The sequence below is a fragment of the Oratosquilla oratoria genome, chromosome 42 (genome assembly GCF_046742065.1).
Source record: "Oratosquilla oratoria isolate Oo_2021 chromosome 42, ASM4674206v1, whole genome shotgun sequence".
In the NCBI taxonomy this organism is placed as follows: Eukaryota; Metazoa; Arthropoda; class Malacostraca; order Stomatopoda; family Squillidae; genus Oratosquilla; species Oratosquilla oratoria.
The window spans coordinates 7,649,675-7,669,187 of NC_134818.1; the positions used below are offsets into that span (position 1 = coordinate 7,649,675).

General features: G+C 39.1%; 1 protein-coding gene across 2 annotated transcripts in view; it reads left to right on the forward strand.

Annotated features, from left to right (window-relative positions):
- Positions 1–19,074, forward strand: part of LOC143021723 (uncharacterized) — a 32,398-nt gene extending 13,324 nt beyond the window's left edge. Inside the window, exons 4-10 of one of the 2 annotated variants that reach the window (XM_076179400.1) lie at positions 1,644–1,759; positions 2,787–2,957; positions 3,097–3,400; positions 8,577–8,741; positions 10,332–10,623; positions 11,463–11,624; positions 13,771–19,074. In XM_076179400.1, coding sequence (XP_076035515.1) covers positions 1,644–1,759; positions 2,787–2,957; positions 3,097–3,400; positions 8,577–8,741; positions 10,332–10,623; positions 11,463–11,624; positions 13,771–13,907 — 1,347 coding nt within the window. In that variant the 3' untranslated portion in view covers positions 13,908–19,074. The remainder of the gene's footprint in view (positions 1–1,643; positions 1,760–2,786; positions 2,958–3,096; positions 3,401–8,576; positions 8,742–10,331; positions 10,624–11,462; positions 11,625–13,770) is intronic. The other variant, XM_076179401.1, reaches the window with a different exon arrangement.
- Positions 19,075–19,513: the final 439 nt, after the last annotated feature.

The following is a 19,513-nucleotide window of genomic DNA, read 5'->3' on the forward strand; positions in this document are numbered from 1 at the left end:
AGCCGATGCCAGCCGTACGTGTCGTAATAATAATACTCGCATCATAAAATATAGTCACCACTTATATCGATCGTTCTCTCTTTCACCCGTGAATTTTGATAACCATAGAAAATGTGATTACAGACAGTTTAGAGAGTATGTCATTACGGAGGGGCAACTACAATAAATATAATCAAGACGCCGATATGGCAGCCTCGCATATCCACTTGCTCCTCATGACGCCTACGTATGCGGCACCGTATGGAAGGGGTTAAGAACTGTCTCATTTACCTCAAAGACCAAAATTATCCACATCCTATTTTTCATTTACATATAATCCTATACATTACAATAGTAAGAAGTTTGTCATTTGACCTTGAGCGACATTGAAAGATCAAATTGAAGATCACTGATTTTTAGAGGACCTTACCTTGAGAACAGGTACAGATAGAGAACTATTTACTATAATCAGCATAGAGGAAATCACATATGTGTTTTCACTTAGAATAAAGGCCATTGACCTTCAAAGGTCAAGTTCATGATTATACAAAACTGCTCCTAGGGTTTGTTGTGCTTGCCATCACTAGTATAGTAGGTATAACTTTAATATCTGCCTTTTACTTCCATTTAGGTAAAATATAAGAGCATTTTGCATTAATATTAATTGAGTGTGAGAGATATCATATTTGTTTTTCCATTCTCACTTGACTTTGGTGCTATTGTAATGTATTTATGTATAATTTTACAAAAAAAATTGGAACTTGCAGTGTGCTTTGCTAATAGATTTATTGTTAATTTATTGCACTTTTAGATTGCCTGTTTTATACAAATAAAAGTAGTTTTCATGTGCAGTTGACTCTCACTTTGAGAGAGCCAGTCTGAGGTAAATGATTTTCCAAGATTTTGTTTTGTAAATCAGGCATTAGCATCTGATATGCAATATACAACTCTACTCTCTCAACATAATTTCAAACACAATATCTGCCTCCTCTTTTTCATTAGTCATTTTTCATACCTTTCACCCTGTTACTCTCCTCATTGCTTCTTTTCTCCCTGCCTTTTCCATGCTTTGTCATTTATACACATCACTACTAAAAGTTACCATATTTTAACATTACTTATTACATCCTATTTACAGTGAAAACTAGCAACCATTATTGTACTAATGGCACTTTATTTGAACTAATACATTGTTGCCCACAAGGCAAAGTGCTTAGGCATGGAAAAAGAACATTCTCACTCCCTAACCTCTCATCACACTCATTTCTTTCAGTCTCAGCTTTTATGATGAAAATTGCACACATTTTTCTTCCATAGCAAAATTAGTTCATCCCTGGTCACCCTTCTCATTGAACATTTCATCACCTTTGTTTAGAACATTCTCCAGTTCACTGTTATCTGTGCATTTTTGCATCTTTGACATCCTGACTGGATATCCATATGGCTTCATTTTCCCTGTCCATCCACCTTTGCCTTGGTTTACCCCTTGCTATTGCTCCAGGCACCAAATAGTTGTGGGCTACTGTGGAGCTACAGGTTTCCAGTCAGAGAAATTCGAGGTGACAATTGTCGTGTGAACTCCTGTATTTAGGAACTTTCTTCCAATTTTCTTTTAATATAAACCATATACTACATGATTTATAGGATTGGTTATTTCTTTTCAGGTGCATGGTGTAATTTTTGTTGTTGATGCAAGTGATCCATCAAGAGCAGAAGAATGTAAACAGGTCCTTATCAACCTGTTGTCTCATAAACAAATTTCAGGCAAACCAATTTTATTGTAAGTAAAGTTACAGAACTGTATGTGAATGATATTGTGACGCAACCCAAAGGGATTTCTCCCCATCATCTCAATTTTCTGCATGAGGGAATGGAGAGGGGGAGTCACTGATTAACTGAAGTGGCCTTGCTGTGGCTGTATTATGTCTTGCTGCATTGCTTCTGACTTGGTCATCAATGGGCAGGAGACAGAAATCCTTAATTCACAAGGAGCTAAGAGGAGAGGGAAGCAAGGGTGGTAGATAGGAGTGAGTGTGTGCCCTTGACTTCACTACCTCCCTTAAAAAGGGGAAGAAGCCCTTGGTAAATAGATAAAGTAACAGAATCATCACATTTGCGGGGTTAGGTGGAGACCCCTGTGAATTAAAAAAATCTGAATGTTTACTGCACAAGAAAAGCCTGTGAGCAAATGCACATTTACCCTCAGATTGAAGTTGCTAAACTCAGCATTCTAAAAGCCCATCATATTACTTGAGTCAAAGGCATTGCACCAAGACACAGCTCATCCACAGTAGGGCCTGACAGCTGGAGCTCATTCACTCCCACCACTTCATCAAATAGCAAACTACCTCTGTATCTAGTGAAAATGATTAATGAGGCAGTTAAGAATAACTCTTTGGGCTGTATCATTTCTTCATAAATTCATAATCACTTTCCATTTACTTCTATCTTTTGCACTTTTTTCTTTCCTGCTTGATAGGTATTCCACATATGTGCAAATTCCCCTTTCTTGGCGCTCCTCTCAAAGTAAGATTTCTCTCCCTCAGCTTAGTTATTTTCCCATTTTCTCTCTTGGAGAACTGACAGCTAGCCACTGTTCTTCTCTTCCTCCTCCTGACATAGAAACAGATCTATACGAACAAGAAATGGACAGAAGAAGATGAACAGCAGTTTTTCTAGAGCTCTAAATCGGAGACTGAGGAAATTATATTGAAAAAGTTAGGAGGCAATACAAGGAAATTGGAAATAATTTATACATGGATGGTTTACAAGGTTGCATTGTTTTAATTATCATAACTTCTTTCTAGACTGGCAAACAAGCAGGATGTGGATGCGGCCATGGATGAAATTGATGTGTGTGAAAAACTAGACCTGGAATGCATTGTAAATAGATACAAGTGTCCAACACGTGTAGAGACTTGTTCATCCATAACCACAAACAAAGGCAAACCTGACAAGCCCATTGCAGATGGATTCAGGTTTGCTCTTTCTACTTGCTTTTATTTGGAGTTTACAAAAGTATGAGTTACTAATATTTATATTCAATTAAGAACTCCTAATGTTTTGATGTATGTTGTAGTTAAGTAATATTTTTTAAAATAATGTATTTCATTGCAGGTGGCTGATTGACAGCATAATTGCAGAGTATGTTCAACTCAATAAAAGAGTAAAAGATGATAAGGAAAAACAAAGGCTTCAATTTCAAAGAGAAAATGACGAGAGAAGAGAAAGAATCAGAAGAATAAGGGAAGAACGAGAAAAGGAGGAGCAACTGAGGCTACAAATGAGATCTTCAAATACCTATAGTGAGGCAGAAACTAGTGTTCCTCAAACTGCAGAGGATACTGATGATGATGTTGTGATTGGTAGGAGAAGAAAAAATGGAGAGCAAGATTTAGGAGAAGCCAACTCCAGAATAAAGGTATTTATTTTCACAAAAATGGAACATAAGAGAGGAGGAGTTTAAATGTGTTTGAGATGAAATGTGTAAGAAGTATGGTAGGGGTTACTAGGCTGGACAGAGTGAGAAATAAGGAGGTGAGGAGAGTGAGGATGGAAAAGGAGTTGGGAGATAGGGTTGATGAAAGAGTATTGGGATGGTTTGGACACATGGAAAGAATGAATGAAGAACGATTAGTAAAATAAGTATAGAAGGCAGAGGTGGATGGAGTGGACAGGAAGAGGCTACCAAGGATGAGATGGATGGATGGGGTAAAAGGGGCATTGATAAAGGGAGATGTCTGTTGAGGAAGGAAGAGAGAAGACAAGATAGGGGTGAATGGAGAATGGTTGTATATGGATGATGCTGTGATGCATGTAAGGGAGTGGATGGGGGAGTTAGGGAGTGGTTATGTGTGACTGATATTTCGACACAGCCCAACTGGATTTCTCCCTGTCTTCTCTTTTTCTGCATGAGGGGACAGTGAGGGTGGGTCACCAATTATATAAAGTGGCCTTGCTGTGGATGTGTTGTGTCATGCTGCATTGCTTCTGACCCAAGGCAATGGGTGACATGCAGGGATGACCTGCCATCCAGGAGGAGCCAAGAAAAGAGGGAGGGAGAGAGGGGTGGTGGATGGGTATGAAATGGGTGGGAGTGGAATTATGCCTTTTGACTTTGGCTACTTCCCTTTTAAGGGGGAGGAAGCCTTTGGTATGTGTGTATGTATGTATGTATATCTATTTTTGTGCTGAGATAAGAGCGAGGGAGGAGTGGTGAATGGGAGTGGAGTGAGTACAGATGAAATGGGTGGGAGTGGGATTATGCCTTTTGACTTTGGCTACCTCCCTTGTGAGGTGGAAAAAGCCCTTGGTATGAGTATGTTTGTGTGTATTTATTTTCTTGTTATACCCCTCCTTCTCCCTCCTTCCCTCCCTCACTCTCTCCCCCTCCCCCCCTTTCTCTCTCTCTCTCTCTAACACATACACACACACACACACACCATATGAGGTATTGACAATATATTTTGGGCAATAATCTGTAATGTTACATTCTTCATCTGGTGTGGGGTGTGTTCCTGATATCATATAAAATGAATAAGTGGGACAAAGTGAGGGGACTCAGAATTCCCTCTCTGTAGTTTTCCCTCTGAAAAGTTGAGGCATTAGAGGATATAGGAGGACTCTAACCATAACTTTGATAATTGGGTCATTGAATGTGCATGGATGTTGTACAGATGAGAGCAAAAGAGAATAGTTTGATAGGATATTTGACAAGAAAGATGAGTGTTAGTTTTGAGTGGGACAAAACTGAAAGGGAAAGGTGAGTTAGAATGTTCAAGCATAGTAGCCTAGGTTAGGTATCAGGAGTGGCAAGATGGTGAGTGAGGGAAGGAGTGACTATTGTTAAGTGATGAGCTAGGTGAATGCATGGTGGAGTGGAAAGAACTGCTGTTGAGGATGAAATGGGTAAAGGTGAATGCATATTAATTAACCCATTGCCCCAGGTCCCTTGTAGGAGACCTACAATTTCCAGGTAACCAGAACAGCCACTGGATTGGACCATAAGTCACTCACTGAAGAGATATTGTTTTATTGTCAAGGTAAGTCTAGAGTTGGGCAGTGTACAAGTAAGTTGAGCTGGTCTCTATCTTCTGTGTGGTCATTACATCTGGGGCAGTTTGTATCTGTGGCTAGGCCTATTCTTGTTGATATTGTTGTAAAGCTGGATGGTGGCATGGACACAGATGTGATAGAGTGGCTCTTGTTTGTCATTGAAGGAATTTCTCTGAGGGTTTCCCGCATATAATGAGCATGTAACCACCAAGTCATTCATGGCTCCAGAATATCCATGTAATTTGGTCCAGGTCTTCTCTATAAATAGGTGGATTTGTGATTGCTTTGGGGTTCCTTGGCTTCTTGGTTCTTCCTCTCTATGGTTTGTTCTTTCAATAACAATATAGCAGTACATTGATACCTTGAGATACGAAATTAATTTGTTCCTTGACTGCCCTCATATGTCAAAAAAATTGTATCTCAAAACAATTATTCCCATTTGAATGTTCCAGCAATATGAAATTACCCTAAAACAAACTTAAATTAAACAAAAGCACAATTTATAGATAAATACATAAGTAATAGCACACACAATGTTAAAATAATAGATGACAATGATAAATATTATTTATCATATCGTACCATGTTAAAAGTAGGCACTCCATCTCATTATATAGGTCTGTTCTAAGCTTCAGTATAATGGTGATGCCTTTGGAAGGCTGCATATTCCTTATTGCATCTTTCTGCTTAATGATCATGGATATTGTTGATGCATTACATCCATATTCTTTGGCTAAGTCACTCACCAGCACACCACACTCATGTTTTGCAATTATTTTATATTTGGTTGTAGAAGAGAGAGAAGAAGCGAGCTTTCTCAGATTGGTTACAAAATAGGACGAGGGAGTCATATGAGAGGTACAAAGAAAAGAAAAGAGAAGTAAAGCAAAAGGTAAAGGAGGCAAAGAGGAGAGCAGATGTGAAGTGGGGTAAGAGTATGACAGAAAATTTTGAAAGTACTAAAAAGATGTTTTGGAAAGAAATTAAGAGAGGAAGAGGAGGCGAATCAAGTAGAGAAGAAAAGGTAAAAGGTGCAGATGGAGAGATGATAGTGGAAGAGAAGGCAGTAAGGGGAAGATGGGCAGAATATTTTAGGGAGTTGCTAAATGTGAAGGAGGATAGGGGAGGGAAAGATAGTTGCAGTGGGAAATGCTAAGAAAATGAGTGATGAGTGAGGAAAATGGAGGAGAAATAAGGAAGGATGAAGTGAAGGCAGTTGTTAAAATGATGAAAGCAGGTAAGGCACCTGGTCTGGATGGATGTCATGCAGAATGTCTGAAAAAGGGAGGTTCAGTGATGGTGGACTGGTTGGTGAGGTTATTTAATGTTTGCTGGAGAGAGGGTAGAGTGCCGGAGGACTGGAGGAGTGCCTGTATAGTTCCACTTTACAAGGGAAAAGGGGACAAGTGTGAATGTAGTAGTTTCAGAGGGATTAGCTTGTTAAGTGTAGTTGGGAAGGCTTATGGGAGGATCTTGATTGAGAGGATTAGGAGAGGAACAGAGGGAGTAATTGGTGAGGAACAGTGTGGATTTAGGACGGGTAGAGGTTGTGTAGATCAGATCTTTGTGGTAAGACAAATATGTGAGAAAGCTATAGGAAAGGGGAAGGATGTTTTTTGGGCTTTTATGGATCTAGAAAAAGGCTTACGATAGGGTAGAAAGAAAGGCACTGTGGGAGGTTATGCAGATATAAGGGATAGGAGGAAAAGCCTCTAGGAGCTGTCAAGAGTTTTTATGAGAGTAGTAGAGCTTGTGTCAGGATTAGAAATGGAGAGAGTGAGTGGTTCGAGGTAAAGGTGGAACTTCGTCAAGGATGCGTTATGTCATCCTGGCTGTTCAACTTATACATGGATGGGGTAGTGCAAGAGGTAAATGCAAGGGTAGTGGGTCAGGGATTGGAGATGGTTAAGGAAAATGGAGAAAAGTGGGAGGTGAGCCAGATGTTGTTTGCAGACGACACTGCGCTTGTGGCAGGATCGGAGGAGGGACTGAGGAAGTTGGTGACAGAGTTTGGGAGAGTATGTGATAGAAGAAAGCTAAAGATAAATGTGGGTAAAAGTAAGGTGATGAGATGTACAAGGGGTGAAAGTGGCAGTAGACTGGAAGTAAGCATTAAGGGAGAGCGACTGGAGGAAGTGGATAGTTTTAGATATTTGGGTGCAAATGTGGCAGGAAAAGGTGGAGTGAAGGTGGAGGTAGAATGTAGATTGAGAGAAGCGAGTAAATGCCTTGGTGGATTGAAGAGTGTAATGAGGAATAGACATTTGGGAATGGATGCTAAGAGGAGACTGTATGAAGGAGTGATTGTGCCAACTGCACTGTATGGGGCAGAAACATGGAACATAAGAGAGGAAGAGAGAAGGAGTTTGAATGTGTTTGAGATGAGGTGTCCGAGAAGTATGATGGGTGTTAATAGGCTAGATAGAGTGAGAAATGAGGAGGTGAGGAGAAGAACGGGGGTGGAAAGGGAGTTGGGAGATAGGGTTGATGAAAGAGTATTAGGATGTTTTGGACACATGGAAAGAATGAGTGAAGAAAGACTAGTAAAAGAGGTATGGAAGGCAGATGTGGAGGGAGTGAACATGAGGGGATGTTCTAGGATGAGGTGGATGGATGGGGTGAAGGGGGCTTTGGTGAAGAGGGGAATGTCTGTTGAGGAAGGTCGGGAGAGGACAGAAGACGGGTGAATGGAGAATGGTTGTATATGGATGATGTTGTGATGCATGAGGTGGAATGGGGGGTGAGGTAGTATGTGTTAGCAAAATTTGACGCAGCCCGAAGGGATTTCTCCCCGTCTTCTCCTTTTATGCATAGGGGGACAGAGAGGGGGGCTCGCCGATTTAATGAAGCGGCCTTGCTGTGGATGTGCTGTGTCTTGCGACACTGCTTCTGACCCAGGGCAGTGGACAAGATGCAGGGATGACCCGTCATCCAGGAGGTGCTAAGATAAGAGGGAGGGTGGAGGGGTGTGGAGTGTATTCAGGGATGGAATGGGTGGGAATGATTTTCTGCCTTTTCCTTTTTGGCTACCTCCCTTGTAAGGGGGAAAAAGCCTTGGTATATGTATGTATGTACCTCCATTTTTTTTTTTTTTTTTTTCTTTCTTTCTTTCTTTCTTTCTTTTTTTTCACCATCCTTGTCCTTACCTTTGGGACCCATGGTTATGCACAAAAACCAAAACGATAATACACAAAACAGGCACAAACATGTTGAACAAACAGGGAAGATGTAAATGAGAAGACAACACATGAACTGAAGTGTCAGGAATTGTTAGGAGCTGAGTGAACAGTCTGCCACCTACCGCTGGTGTTTCAAATTATCGTGGATCACCACATTGTATCTCAAAATTTTCGTCATATGTTAGGGTATAAATTTTAAAAAGTTTTACATCATATCTCAAATTTTTTGTATGTTAGGGCAATCATATCTCAAGGTATCACTGTACAAGGTTTGTCAGTCAATATCTTAGGGTTCCTCAAAAACTAGCACAGTAATCAAATAGAGCTGAGCATTGTGATGATAGTTAATTTCACTTATAATAGGATGTCGAGCATCATGATAATAGTGTGGAAGAAACGTGGCCAAAGTCTTCAGCACCAGAAGTAGATCAACTTAGCAACTCATCTGATGCTAAGGAGTTGAGAGAGTTAGGTTTTACATCAGCAGCCTCACTGCAACAGTCATCTGATTCATCATCCCCAGAGAAGGTAAATTAAACATTCTTTCCTATTCAATGGCTATGTAAGTTCTGATGTGTTTATGAAATGATAAATATGCAAGTTTAGATTGGATTAATTTGATGTTCTCTGGTAGTGCTGCAAGCAAATACTTTTTCTCATCCCAACTCATAACCTTCCTAGGTTCACATTATGCTTACTGTTTGTAGTTTTTGTAATGGTTCACTAAAATAATCATTGTACCATACTCCTTGTCCCCCTTCTCCTCCCCTTCCTCCCCCTCCCTCTCTTCATCCCCCTCCTCCTCCTCCTCCTCCTCCTCCTCCCCATCCTCCCTGTCTCCTTCTCCAATCAAGAACCACACTAGTATGTCCACATTCAGACCACCATACAGCATTGAAATAATATTAACACAGAATAGGATTTCCCATAGAAACAAATTGCCCCAATTACAATCACAGTCCCAAAGACATCAAACACCTCATCTTACATAGCTCTACTGTAGCCTTACCCAGACAAATACACATTATTTTTTCCATGAGTGACTTGTAGGCCAATGTGATGGCTGTTGCCAGTTACTTGGGAGCTCTTTGGTCTCATCTAAATAGTATGTAATATCATTATTGATATCAGTCAGTCTGTTGCTCTAGGTCTCTTGCAGGAAACCCACAGCTCCCAGGTAATTGGCAACATCCACTGGATTGATCCAAAAGTCTTTCAATAAAGAAATATTGTATTGTTTGGGTATAGCTAGGGTGGGGCAGTTTAAGATATGGTGTTTGGTGCCCATTGTATGATTGTTGCATCTGGGGCTGTTTGTTTCTGTACTCAAGCCTTTTCTGTGCTTTTATTGTCTCAGTGTTGGATTGTGACCTGAATGCAATTAGGCCAGTGTGTGTCTTGATTAGGAGGTATTTTTATGTGGAGGGATTTGATAGAGTAGGGAGTTTGGTGGCTGGTCTTGAAGAGCTTGTATTGTGTGGCATGGATAGTAGATTGTTTTAAATGTTTGAGTGTTATGCTGATGGTATAGTTTTGTTGTTGCATTGATTTGGTTGTGTTTGTGTGATGTAATGAGATGGGTGAGTAATACTGAAGGCTCATGCCTAGAACTGTGCACCTATTATTCAATCATTCCTTTGCCCCAGGTCTCTTTTACAAGAGACCCATGGTCAAGTGGATCTGTCATTTTCATGTGATATTGTATGGTAAAGATTTTGATTTCTTTATGCAGATGTTCAGTTGGAGTGGTTTTGGTGCATGCTGTTATTCTCACTGCTTTATTTTGTGTAGTGTGTAACTTGTCTGTTTTACTGATTGTTGGTAACCATGCTGTGGAGTGTAGTCCTTAAGAGCTGTTTTTAGACTGTGGTTAATATTTCTTACTGTTGATAAATTTTGGTAAATGAAATGCACAAAAATGCAAGAACATCAATGCACAACATTACAGGCTACACTGCTCCCACCAACTGTTGTACAGAATAGTGGATACTGTTACCTGAACAGTCCCTGACTTCAACCTAACCTAATTTTTGTTTCCCAGTGTGTATTATGAAATTTGAAAACAAATAACAAGATCAATGATTTATTATGATATCTATTATTTTTCATTTGATTCAGGATCGAGATAAGGAAGAAGTTACTAAAGGTGCAGAAACCAAATTCAACCCAACAGATTCGTTTGAATCGCATCGTATGGTTGTGGTTCATAGATCTCCAAGTAAATCAACTGAAAATGAAAACGAAGGAGAGTTTGAAACTAGTCCTGCTTCTAATCATGTCCAACCTGATTCACCAAAGTCTGTCATCCCTGCTGTGCCTTCACCCAAATCCTCTCTTAGTTCCACCATGCCTTCACCTACTCAAAGCTCTTGTAGTAATGGTGGGGTACACATGAATGGGTCTGCAACAGGTAAGAAATACAATTAGTTCTCACTGTACAGAGTGGGTTATGTTTTAGAAAAATTATTTGTAAATTAGATGGCTGGCTGATCGGGTTAGGGCATCGTTACTTGCAGTGAAGGTCAAGGGGATGGCAGTTCAAATCCTGCCACCAGCGAAATTGAACCAAGGGGATGGTTCATTAAATTCCGTGCTACAAAGTCCTCTGTGAGGGGCACCATCCTAGCTTTCTGGTAGGGGGAGTTTATGACATTAACTATATCATCATCATCTATCTCTTTATATCGAGGGCTTCTCCTGTATAAGGGAGGTAGCCAAGTCAAGGCATGCACCCATTCCACTCCCATCCACTACCTTTGCTTCCCTGTTATCTTAGCTCCTCAAGAATGAAGGATCATACCTGTCTCCTGCCCACTACATGGGTCAGAAGCGATGCAGCAAGACACAGCACATCCACAGCATTACTTCTACATAATGTATAAAAATAAGGAGTGTGAGGGTTTGAAGTCTTGCATGGCTTCTATGAGTATCATTCAATCTGTTGCCATGGGTCTCCTTTACAGAAGACCCATGGCTCCCATGTAACTGGCAACAGCCACTGTTCAGGCTCATAGGTCACTCAAGGAAGAAGTTGTGTTGTTGTCTAGAGATAGTTAAGGTGGGGTAGTATAGGATAAGATGTCCACTGTCCACTATGTTTTTAACAGCATTTCAAATTTATAATCTCGTTTACATAAATCTTATATTTATACATTTATTCTAAATTAAAGATGAAAACAGAAGAATATATGTATATAAGTAATATACAGTATAGTAGTTTATAACTGTTTTGGCATCATTTGTTTACAGTTTTACACCAGCTTGATTTTTCTAAAGAAGAGGCTCGTGATGGTGAATGCATTCCTATAGATTCAGATGATGAAATATTCAACCTGAATGCAGTGGACAAGTATGAAAACGAGACCTACTATGTACCATCAACCACTCCAGGTCTAACTAGTTATGTTAAAGGTTAGTCATTAGTTTTCAAAATTAGTATTGTCTTGATATTATTTCTATTTCTATATGTATGTGTATGTATGTATATATATATATATATATATATATATATATATGTATATACATACATACATACATACATACATACATACATACTTACATATATACATACATATACCAAAGGCTGTTTCCCCCTTACAAGGAAGGTAGCCAAAAAACAAAGGCATAAAATCCACTCCCATTCCATCCCCACATACTCCACCCCCATCCACCCTCCTCCCTCCTTCCCTCCCTCCCTCTTATCTTGGCTCCTCCTGGATGACAGGTTATGCCTATATCTCGCCCACTGCCCTGGGTCAGAAGCAGTGTCACAAGACACAGCACATCCAGAGCAAGGCCACTCCACTAAATTGGTGACCCCCCTCTCTGTCCCCTCATGCAGAAATGGAGATGGGGAGAAAGGTTTCCCTTATAAGGGAGGTAGCAAAGTCAAAAGGTATGCACCTACTCCCACCCATTCCACTCCCCTCCACCATCCTTTCCTCCCTCTCATCTTAGCTCCTCATGGATGACAGATCATCCCTGTATCCTGCCCACTGTCCTGGGTCAGAAGCAATGCAACAAGATACAGTATATCCAGAGCATGCTGCTTCACTTAATTGGCAACCCCCCCATCTCTGTCCCCTTGTGCAGAAAATAGAGAAGACAGGGAGAAATCTCCTCAGGCTGTGTCAAAATATCACTCACACATGACCACTCCTTACTCTATCCCATCCTCTGCCCCCTCCTTTCCTTGCATAACAATATCATTTATATAGAGCCATTTGCCACTCAACCCTATCTCCCACCTTCTCATTTCCTTACTCTACAGACATTTGCCTCTTGCTCAAACCCCCTTTCACCCCATCCATCTGTCTCATCCTTAGTCATCCCCTCAAGTTCACTCCATCCACCTCTGCCTTCCACACCTCTTTTAATAATCTTTCTTCACTCATTTTTTTCATGTGTCCAAACCATCTTAATACTCTTTCATCAGCCCTATCTGTCATTGTATGGGATCCAATATATTTGACGTTTTGCCCAGCAGGGCTTCTTCAGAAATAACACAGTTGAGAAACATTTTACTCCTTATATAGCCCGAGCTTGCAGGGAGAATACAAACATAAAAATGGTGTACACACAATTTGCGCAAATTGCTTGTTGCTTGGTTATTAAAATTGCCAATGTTTTATTTATTACAAAAAAAAAAAAAAATGGCAATTTTAATAACCAAGTAACAAGCAATTTGTGCAAATTGTGTGTACATAATTTTTATGTTTGTTTCTTCCCGCAAGCTCGGGCTATATAAGGAGTAAAATGTTTCTCAACTGTGTTATTTCTGAAGAAGCCCTGCTGGGCGAAACGTCAAATATATTGGATCCCATACTCTGCGTTTGGCCTCTCTCCTACAGTGCTGTTGCAGTCATTGCTGCTTTTACCTATCTGTCATCTCCTTTTCCACTCCCAATCTCCTCCTCATTTCTTTGTTTCTCACTCTATCCAACCCTATCTGTCATCTCCTTCTCCACTCCCACTCTCCTCCTCATTTCTTTGTTTCTCACTCTATCCAACCATACTTCTCAGACATTTCACAGAAAACAAGGGAGACCCTTTGAGCTGCATCAAGATATCACTTACACAAAATCACTCCCTACTCCCCTCCCTTTGTGTGTGTGTGTGTGTATTTACCTAGTTGTATCTTACAGGAAGGGGAGCTATGCTTATGATGTCCTGCCTTTGTATCTCACAGTGTCTAGTTTGCTCTTAAATTCGTGTATGGTGTTTGGACACGCTATTGTTTTGTCCAGTTTGTTCCAAGTGTCCACCACTCTGTGTGGAAAACTGTTCCTCTTCAGATCTCTTCTATAACTATCTTTTTTGAGTTTCTTTCCATGTCATTTTATGTTTCTCTTGTCCCAATTTAACAAGTCCTCTCTATCGAGTGTTTTAGTGTGTGCACTCATGTGCCCATTATTAGACCCAGGCCTTTGATATATACATGAATATATGTACAGTATTCATAAATTCATAGACCCATACATTTTGTGTGAGAATAGTAAATTAATTTTATTTCTCTCTCTCTCTCTCTCTCTTTTTTTTTTTTTTTTTTTTTTTTCAGAAAAACTTGAGCTTGAGGCCAGTAATAAACCAAAGAAGAAGTCCATTCTGAGACGATACCACAAGACTGCTCCTCTTGTTTACAATGATGACCAGGACCCAGAAATGCAAGCTAAAGTTCCACCACCAATGGCTTAGACAGAGAGCACACTTGGTGTAAAGCATTTAATGACTTAGAGAATTGTGGAGCCTGCAGCATGTTTAGGAGAAAATTTGATCAAATTTTAATGCTGAGCATGATTATTGGGTGCATGCAAATATCAGCATGAAGTTTATGTTCATACTAACATTTACACAGTTAAACACAGACATTACATAGGTTAGGATTACAAAATCCAAGTGACACATCCTCTTCCGAGTTGATGGATGGATGCCAAAATAATGTCACATTGCTCAATTCCTACATGTCGTATCGCACTGAACACCTATTCCCACACAGACTGCACTTTATCCTCCTACAATATTTTTACCATTCTTCTTTTGTATAGTCACTGTTACTGTCAGATATGATGTTCTTTTCTAAGTGTACATAACTTCTACACTCATTGCAAGTAGGTTGTTCTAGTGGTAACACATATGTCAGTTATGTGGCACTGCCAGAGGGCATGTAGTTTCGTCCCCATTGATGTGCACATTAATGTTGGAAACTTCACCTGTTTGTGCTAGGGGACATTTAAACTTTAAAAAAAAAAAATTAACTTCCCAAGGGCTTTGTTGTTTTCATAGCTAGAAATATGGCTTTTAATTTTGAGTACATACCTGTCCCTTCTATAACATGAAGAAGTTTTTGTATACACTGGTGAACTTGCCTTTTCTCTTTTAATGTCTCCACATTGATGATTAGTATCTTTTACATGGTTTTGGATGAGGAAGACAAAAAAAGAACCCATATTCAAACAATTTATTGGGCACTCCTCTTTCTAAAGATGGTGTTAGTTATAAATATGACATAGGCAAATAGCAACAACATCATGCTGGTCTAGTATTTTATCAATACATACAAATTTCCCTTGAAATCACAACTGAAGAAAAAAAGTTATCTCATGGGATAAGTGACATTATCATAGATTAGGAAATAAGAGTTTAGAAACAGAATGGAGAACTTAGTAAATAATCTTCTGTATGGTCTTTGGCAGGAAGTGATGTTTAAATGACTAAATGAAAAAGAAGAGTTCAAAATAAAATTGACTGATTGGAGAAAGCAGTAAGTTGTCTACAGTATGGTATTAATGTACGGCAAGAAAGTATTGCATTTCTTCATAGCATGACTTCTATTTTAGGGATAGTATTGTGCTACAACAAGAAAGAGTGGATTGTTTGGCTTTGGGGATGGCAATAGGTATCAGGGATGAGGAATGGATGGGAGGAAGAGGAGGAGGAGGAGGGAGTAGAAACAGAGTGGAATAGGTTTTCACTGAAGTGATATGAGTTTAAAATAGTTCAAAGTGAAATATGATATTTTGGTAACAAGTAAATCATTGTACTTTCATCAAAAGGAATATCATGAGAATTATCTAAGCCAGTAAAGCAACAAACAACTCTAACAACACCAAAATCATGGATTGACATGCAGGAGGATGACCAGTAAGGGGGATACAGTAAGAACATAAATTCTATAGCTTGTTCTCTAAAGCATTGAGCACCATTCTTTTGACCCAGGTCTTCATAGTCTGCTTGCAAACATATTGGCTTGTGGAACCCTGTCCTTGTTGATGTGGGGCCCTCCTGTGTCAGCAAGAACACATCCTGCAGTGGCTCTTGATAGCAAGTCTCTCCCCAATTGGTGTAACAAACTTCAGGCTTTACTGGCACCTTCTTCCCTCTTTATATTGGTTCTTATGTCGAGAGTTCAGTGTATATTTATCAGATGTACATATCTATTCATATTTACATGCATACAACTCACAGTTCTTTGAATATGCTTTTTGGTTTAACTTTAGCTAGTCTTTATTTCATATTCACAGTATGTCATGGTCAACATGCACATAAAATCACTACAAAATTCATATTTTTATTTACTAATGATAGGAAAGCTGCAATGACTTTTTACTGTCATATTTAACTGCATGTTTTAAGTGTACAGTATATTATATATTATTTTATTTATATATTTATTTAGTCTCTTTTCCATTATCATGTAATACCTCCACTTTCCTCAATTAAGAATAAGTGTCTTCATTAATATTTAATGCTCACAATAGTGAAAGCTTATCAAATATTCATACATGTCAGTAGCTGACTGTAACAGCTAGACAAAGAATTTTTCAAAGATTTCTTAATGAAAATATGAATTAGTTATTTTTTGCAATATTTTAACTTTAATATGTGCAAGTGTTATCAACAGTGTTAATTTGAACGTGTTTTGATACCAGATGTAAGAAGGATGCACAAGTAGAATTAATATCCTTGGTTTTGTATATTCAGAGTTTTATTGTATGTGTGGATGTGGATATGGGTTTCACCATGGTCTCGAGTCATGAGGTGAACTCAAGATTGACCCTCTGGATAGAAGCTCAGAGCACATATTGTCCCTCAGTGGATAATCCTATGGCCTTACACATACCTTACACTCATCCCCATGCTCACAGGGGACAATAATAACTTTCAGTATTAGTGAAATCTTTTATGCCATGATTGCAGCACAAATTCAGGTCATGCAGTGTGAGCCCAAGATGCTATCTAATCACCAGTAAGTCACATATGGATTCATTTAATTGCAATATACAGGATAAGGGCTATGCTTATAGAGTCCCATCTTTGCATTCCTATTGGTCATTTCTGTTTTTCCTCATATTTGTCTTCTTCGTCAAATTATTCTTTGAATCCATAATCCTATAAGGATTTTTTTAAATGGCCTTCAAACATCTAGTCACTTTTAGTTTCATCTCATGGCCTCTGGTATTCCATTTTTTCTCTCAGAGAATTTCGTGGTTCTAAACATTCGCCTCTGTTCTTCAGTAGAGTTTAAGTTTCCATAACCATCATTCCTAAGTCCTTTCTCCTCCTCTTGTAATTGTCAATACCCATTTTATATAGCAGTTCTTATCCTTTTCTTACACCCATTTCCAATATCTTGCACTTCTTCACATTGAAATTAGTTTTCCATTTTCAGCTCCACTTGTATCTTATCCATTTTCTCTAGTAACCTGGAATCCTTGTTATTTTTCAATCTTCTTATGAGCTTTGCATAATCAAAAAAATAAGTTAGCATAACTGATTAAATGAAATTGTCCATGATAACATTAACATACACCAAGAACATAACTGGTGCTATCGTTGATCCATGTGGTACTCCACTAGTAATTTACCTCTCTCCAGTCATCCTGTCCTTCACTACTATCCTTATTAATCCAAGACCAACCCCCAAACTCAGGACACCACCTGGAGCCCCTAAATATCAACCCAACTGAGAAATCCCTCCCATGACAAGCAAGAACCACATTAACACAACTTAGTTCAGACCAGCACCCAGCATTGAAACTACCTACACAGCATAGGCCTGGCCATAGACTCAAATTGACCAAGATGCAATCACCTCACAGAAAACACAGAATACCTTGTCCTACATTGCCCCACTGTTGCACTATCTAGACAACATAATATCTCCTTGATAGACTTGTGGGCCAATCTGATGGCTGTTATTGGTTACCTGGGAGCCATGGGTCTTGTACAAGAGACCTTGGGGAACAGATTGTTTGATTACCAACCATATTGTTATTAAGAAATATTCTGCCATCCAACACTCTTTCTTGGTTCCTTCATGAAGTTTTTATTAATACTACCAGGAACAGCTGTTCTAAGTTACATGGTTGTCATTTATATTATTTGGCTTTGATCTGCTATTTTTAAATCTCTGCATGCATGTGCTCTCCGTGCTTTATAGTGCCCAGCAAAGACTGTGGGATGGCACATGGGAAGTTTATTTTTCCTTTAACCCCTTTACTACAGTGATGTCCCTTAAAAATTTTATTCTTACTAATGCTGAACAATTTACTTAGCTAAGAGGAGGGGCATCACTGTGCAGAAGTGTTAAGGTTGTCTCAATTAACCATTTTGTTACAGTGCCGCCCTCTACGGATTTTTTTCTGGTTAACACCAGTCGATTTGATTCAGCTGAGGGGGCATCACCATACTGAAGAGGCTAACCTGGTTCTTACTGCTTCTATAACCCTCATGGTGACAAGAGATGCATGTTGTGTGTTGTGTTAGAAATTAAATGAGATCAACCACATGCTTTTCAAGAGGATATAAAAAAATGCATAAGGTGCATGCTGAGACTAAAGCAAGCTCTTCTAGGCATGATATTGTGCATGCATACTGTGTGTTCATGGGTCTAAGCATTAACCCACACGATTCGAGTCATTTTGTCCTTCTGTAGCTTCTCTTTTATTTTTAGTATTTGTGACTTTAGTTGTGGCTTTTTATATTCTGTCTTGCATCCTGATCTTCCTTCTTTATGATCAACCTATTGTAACTTTCACCATTAGATTCCTTTGTTTATCTCATTATTTACCATCCCTATATTAAGTCTGTTGCACTTGAAGTATTTTGTAGACTTTATCTTTATTCATCTGTGTATTTTCATGTGCAGCATCTCTCCCCATGAAAAGGGTTTCCAACTGTATAAAAATGAGTCCATTATAATGTGCCTGGGCAAGAAATGATATGCTATCAAGAAATATTGACCTATAGCTCAGAAATAGTAGATGGGATAGAAATAGTTGTGAAAAAAAGGGCATAAAAGTAGATGAAGTGATAATGAATGAAGGAAATACTGAGGCAATAAATCTAAGAATTTAAGGCAAAGGAAAAGGTAAACAATACTTCATGGTTGTTTGCATACCAAATGGTGATGTAAGAGATATCATTTCTCATAAAGAAAATGGACATAAAGATACAGTAAACATTCTATCTTCAATTTAGGTATACAAAATGTTCAAGTAATTAGACCATTCAGATCAAGCAAAAAAGAAAAAAAACAGAATAAAAAAAAATAATAATACATACGTATACTAAAGGCTTTTTTCCCTTTACAAGGGAGGTAGTCAAAAATTCACTCCCACCCATTCCATCCCTATATACTCCACTCCCATCCACCCCCTCCCTCTCTCTCTTATCTTGGCTCTTCCTGGATGACAGGTCACAATTCTACAGTGGTAGGGGGCACATTCGAATTCACCCACCTTAAGGGTGTTTCCATTTTCGACATCGCATTGGTCCTCTGCAGCCCTGGCAGACCAATCCTATCTCAAGCATTGTGTGTATATATATATATATATATATATATATATATATATATATATATATATATATATATATATATATATATATATATATATATATATATATATACACACACACACACACACACACATACACATACATACATATGCCAATGGCTTTTCCCTCTTAGAAGGGATGTAGCCAAAAACAAAGGAATAAAATCCAATCATACCAATTCCATCCCCACATACTCCACTCCCATTCACCCCCCTCCCTGCATCTTGCCCACTGCCCTAGGTCAGAAACAATGTAGCAAGACACAACATATCCACAGCAAGGCTGCTTCATTTAATTCCCCCCTCTGTCCCCTCATGCAGAAAAAGAGAAGGCAGAGAAATCCCATTAGGCTGAGTCAAAATATCATTCATGCATACCCCTTCACCCCTCCCATCCTTTACACACTCCCTTCCATGTATCACAGCATCATCTGTACACAATCATTCTCCCCTCACCCCTATCTT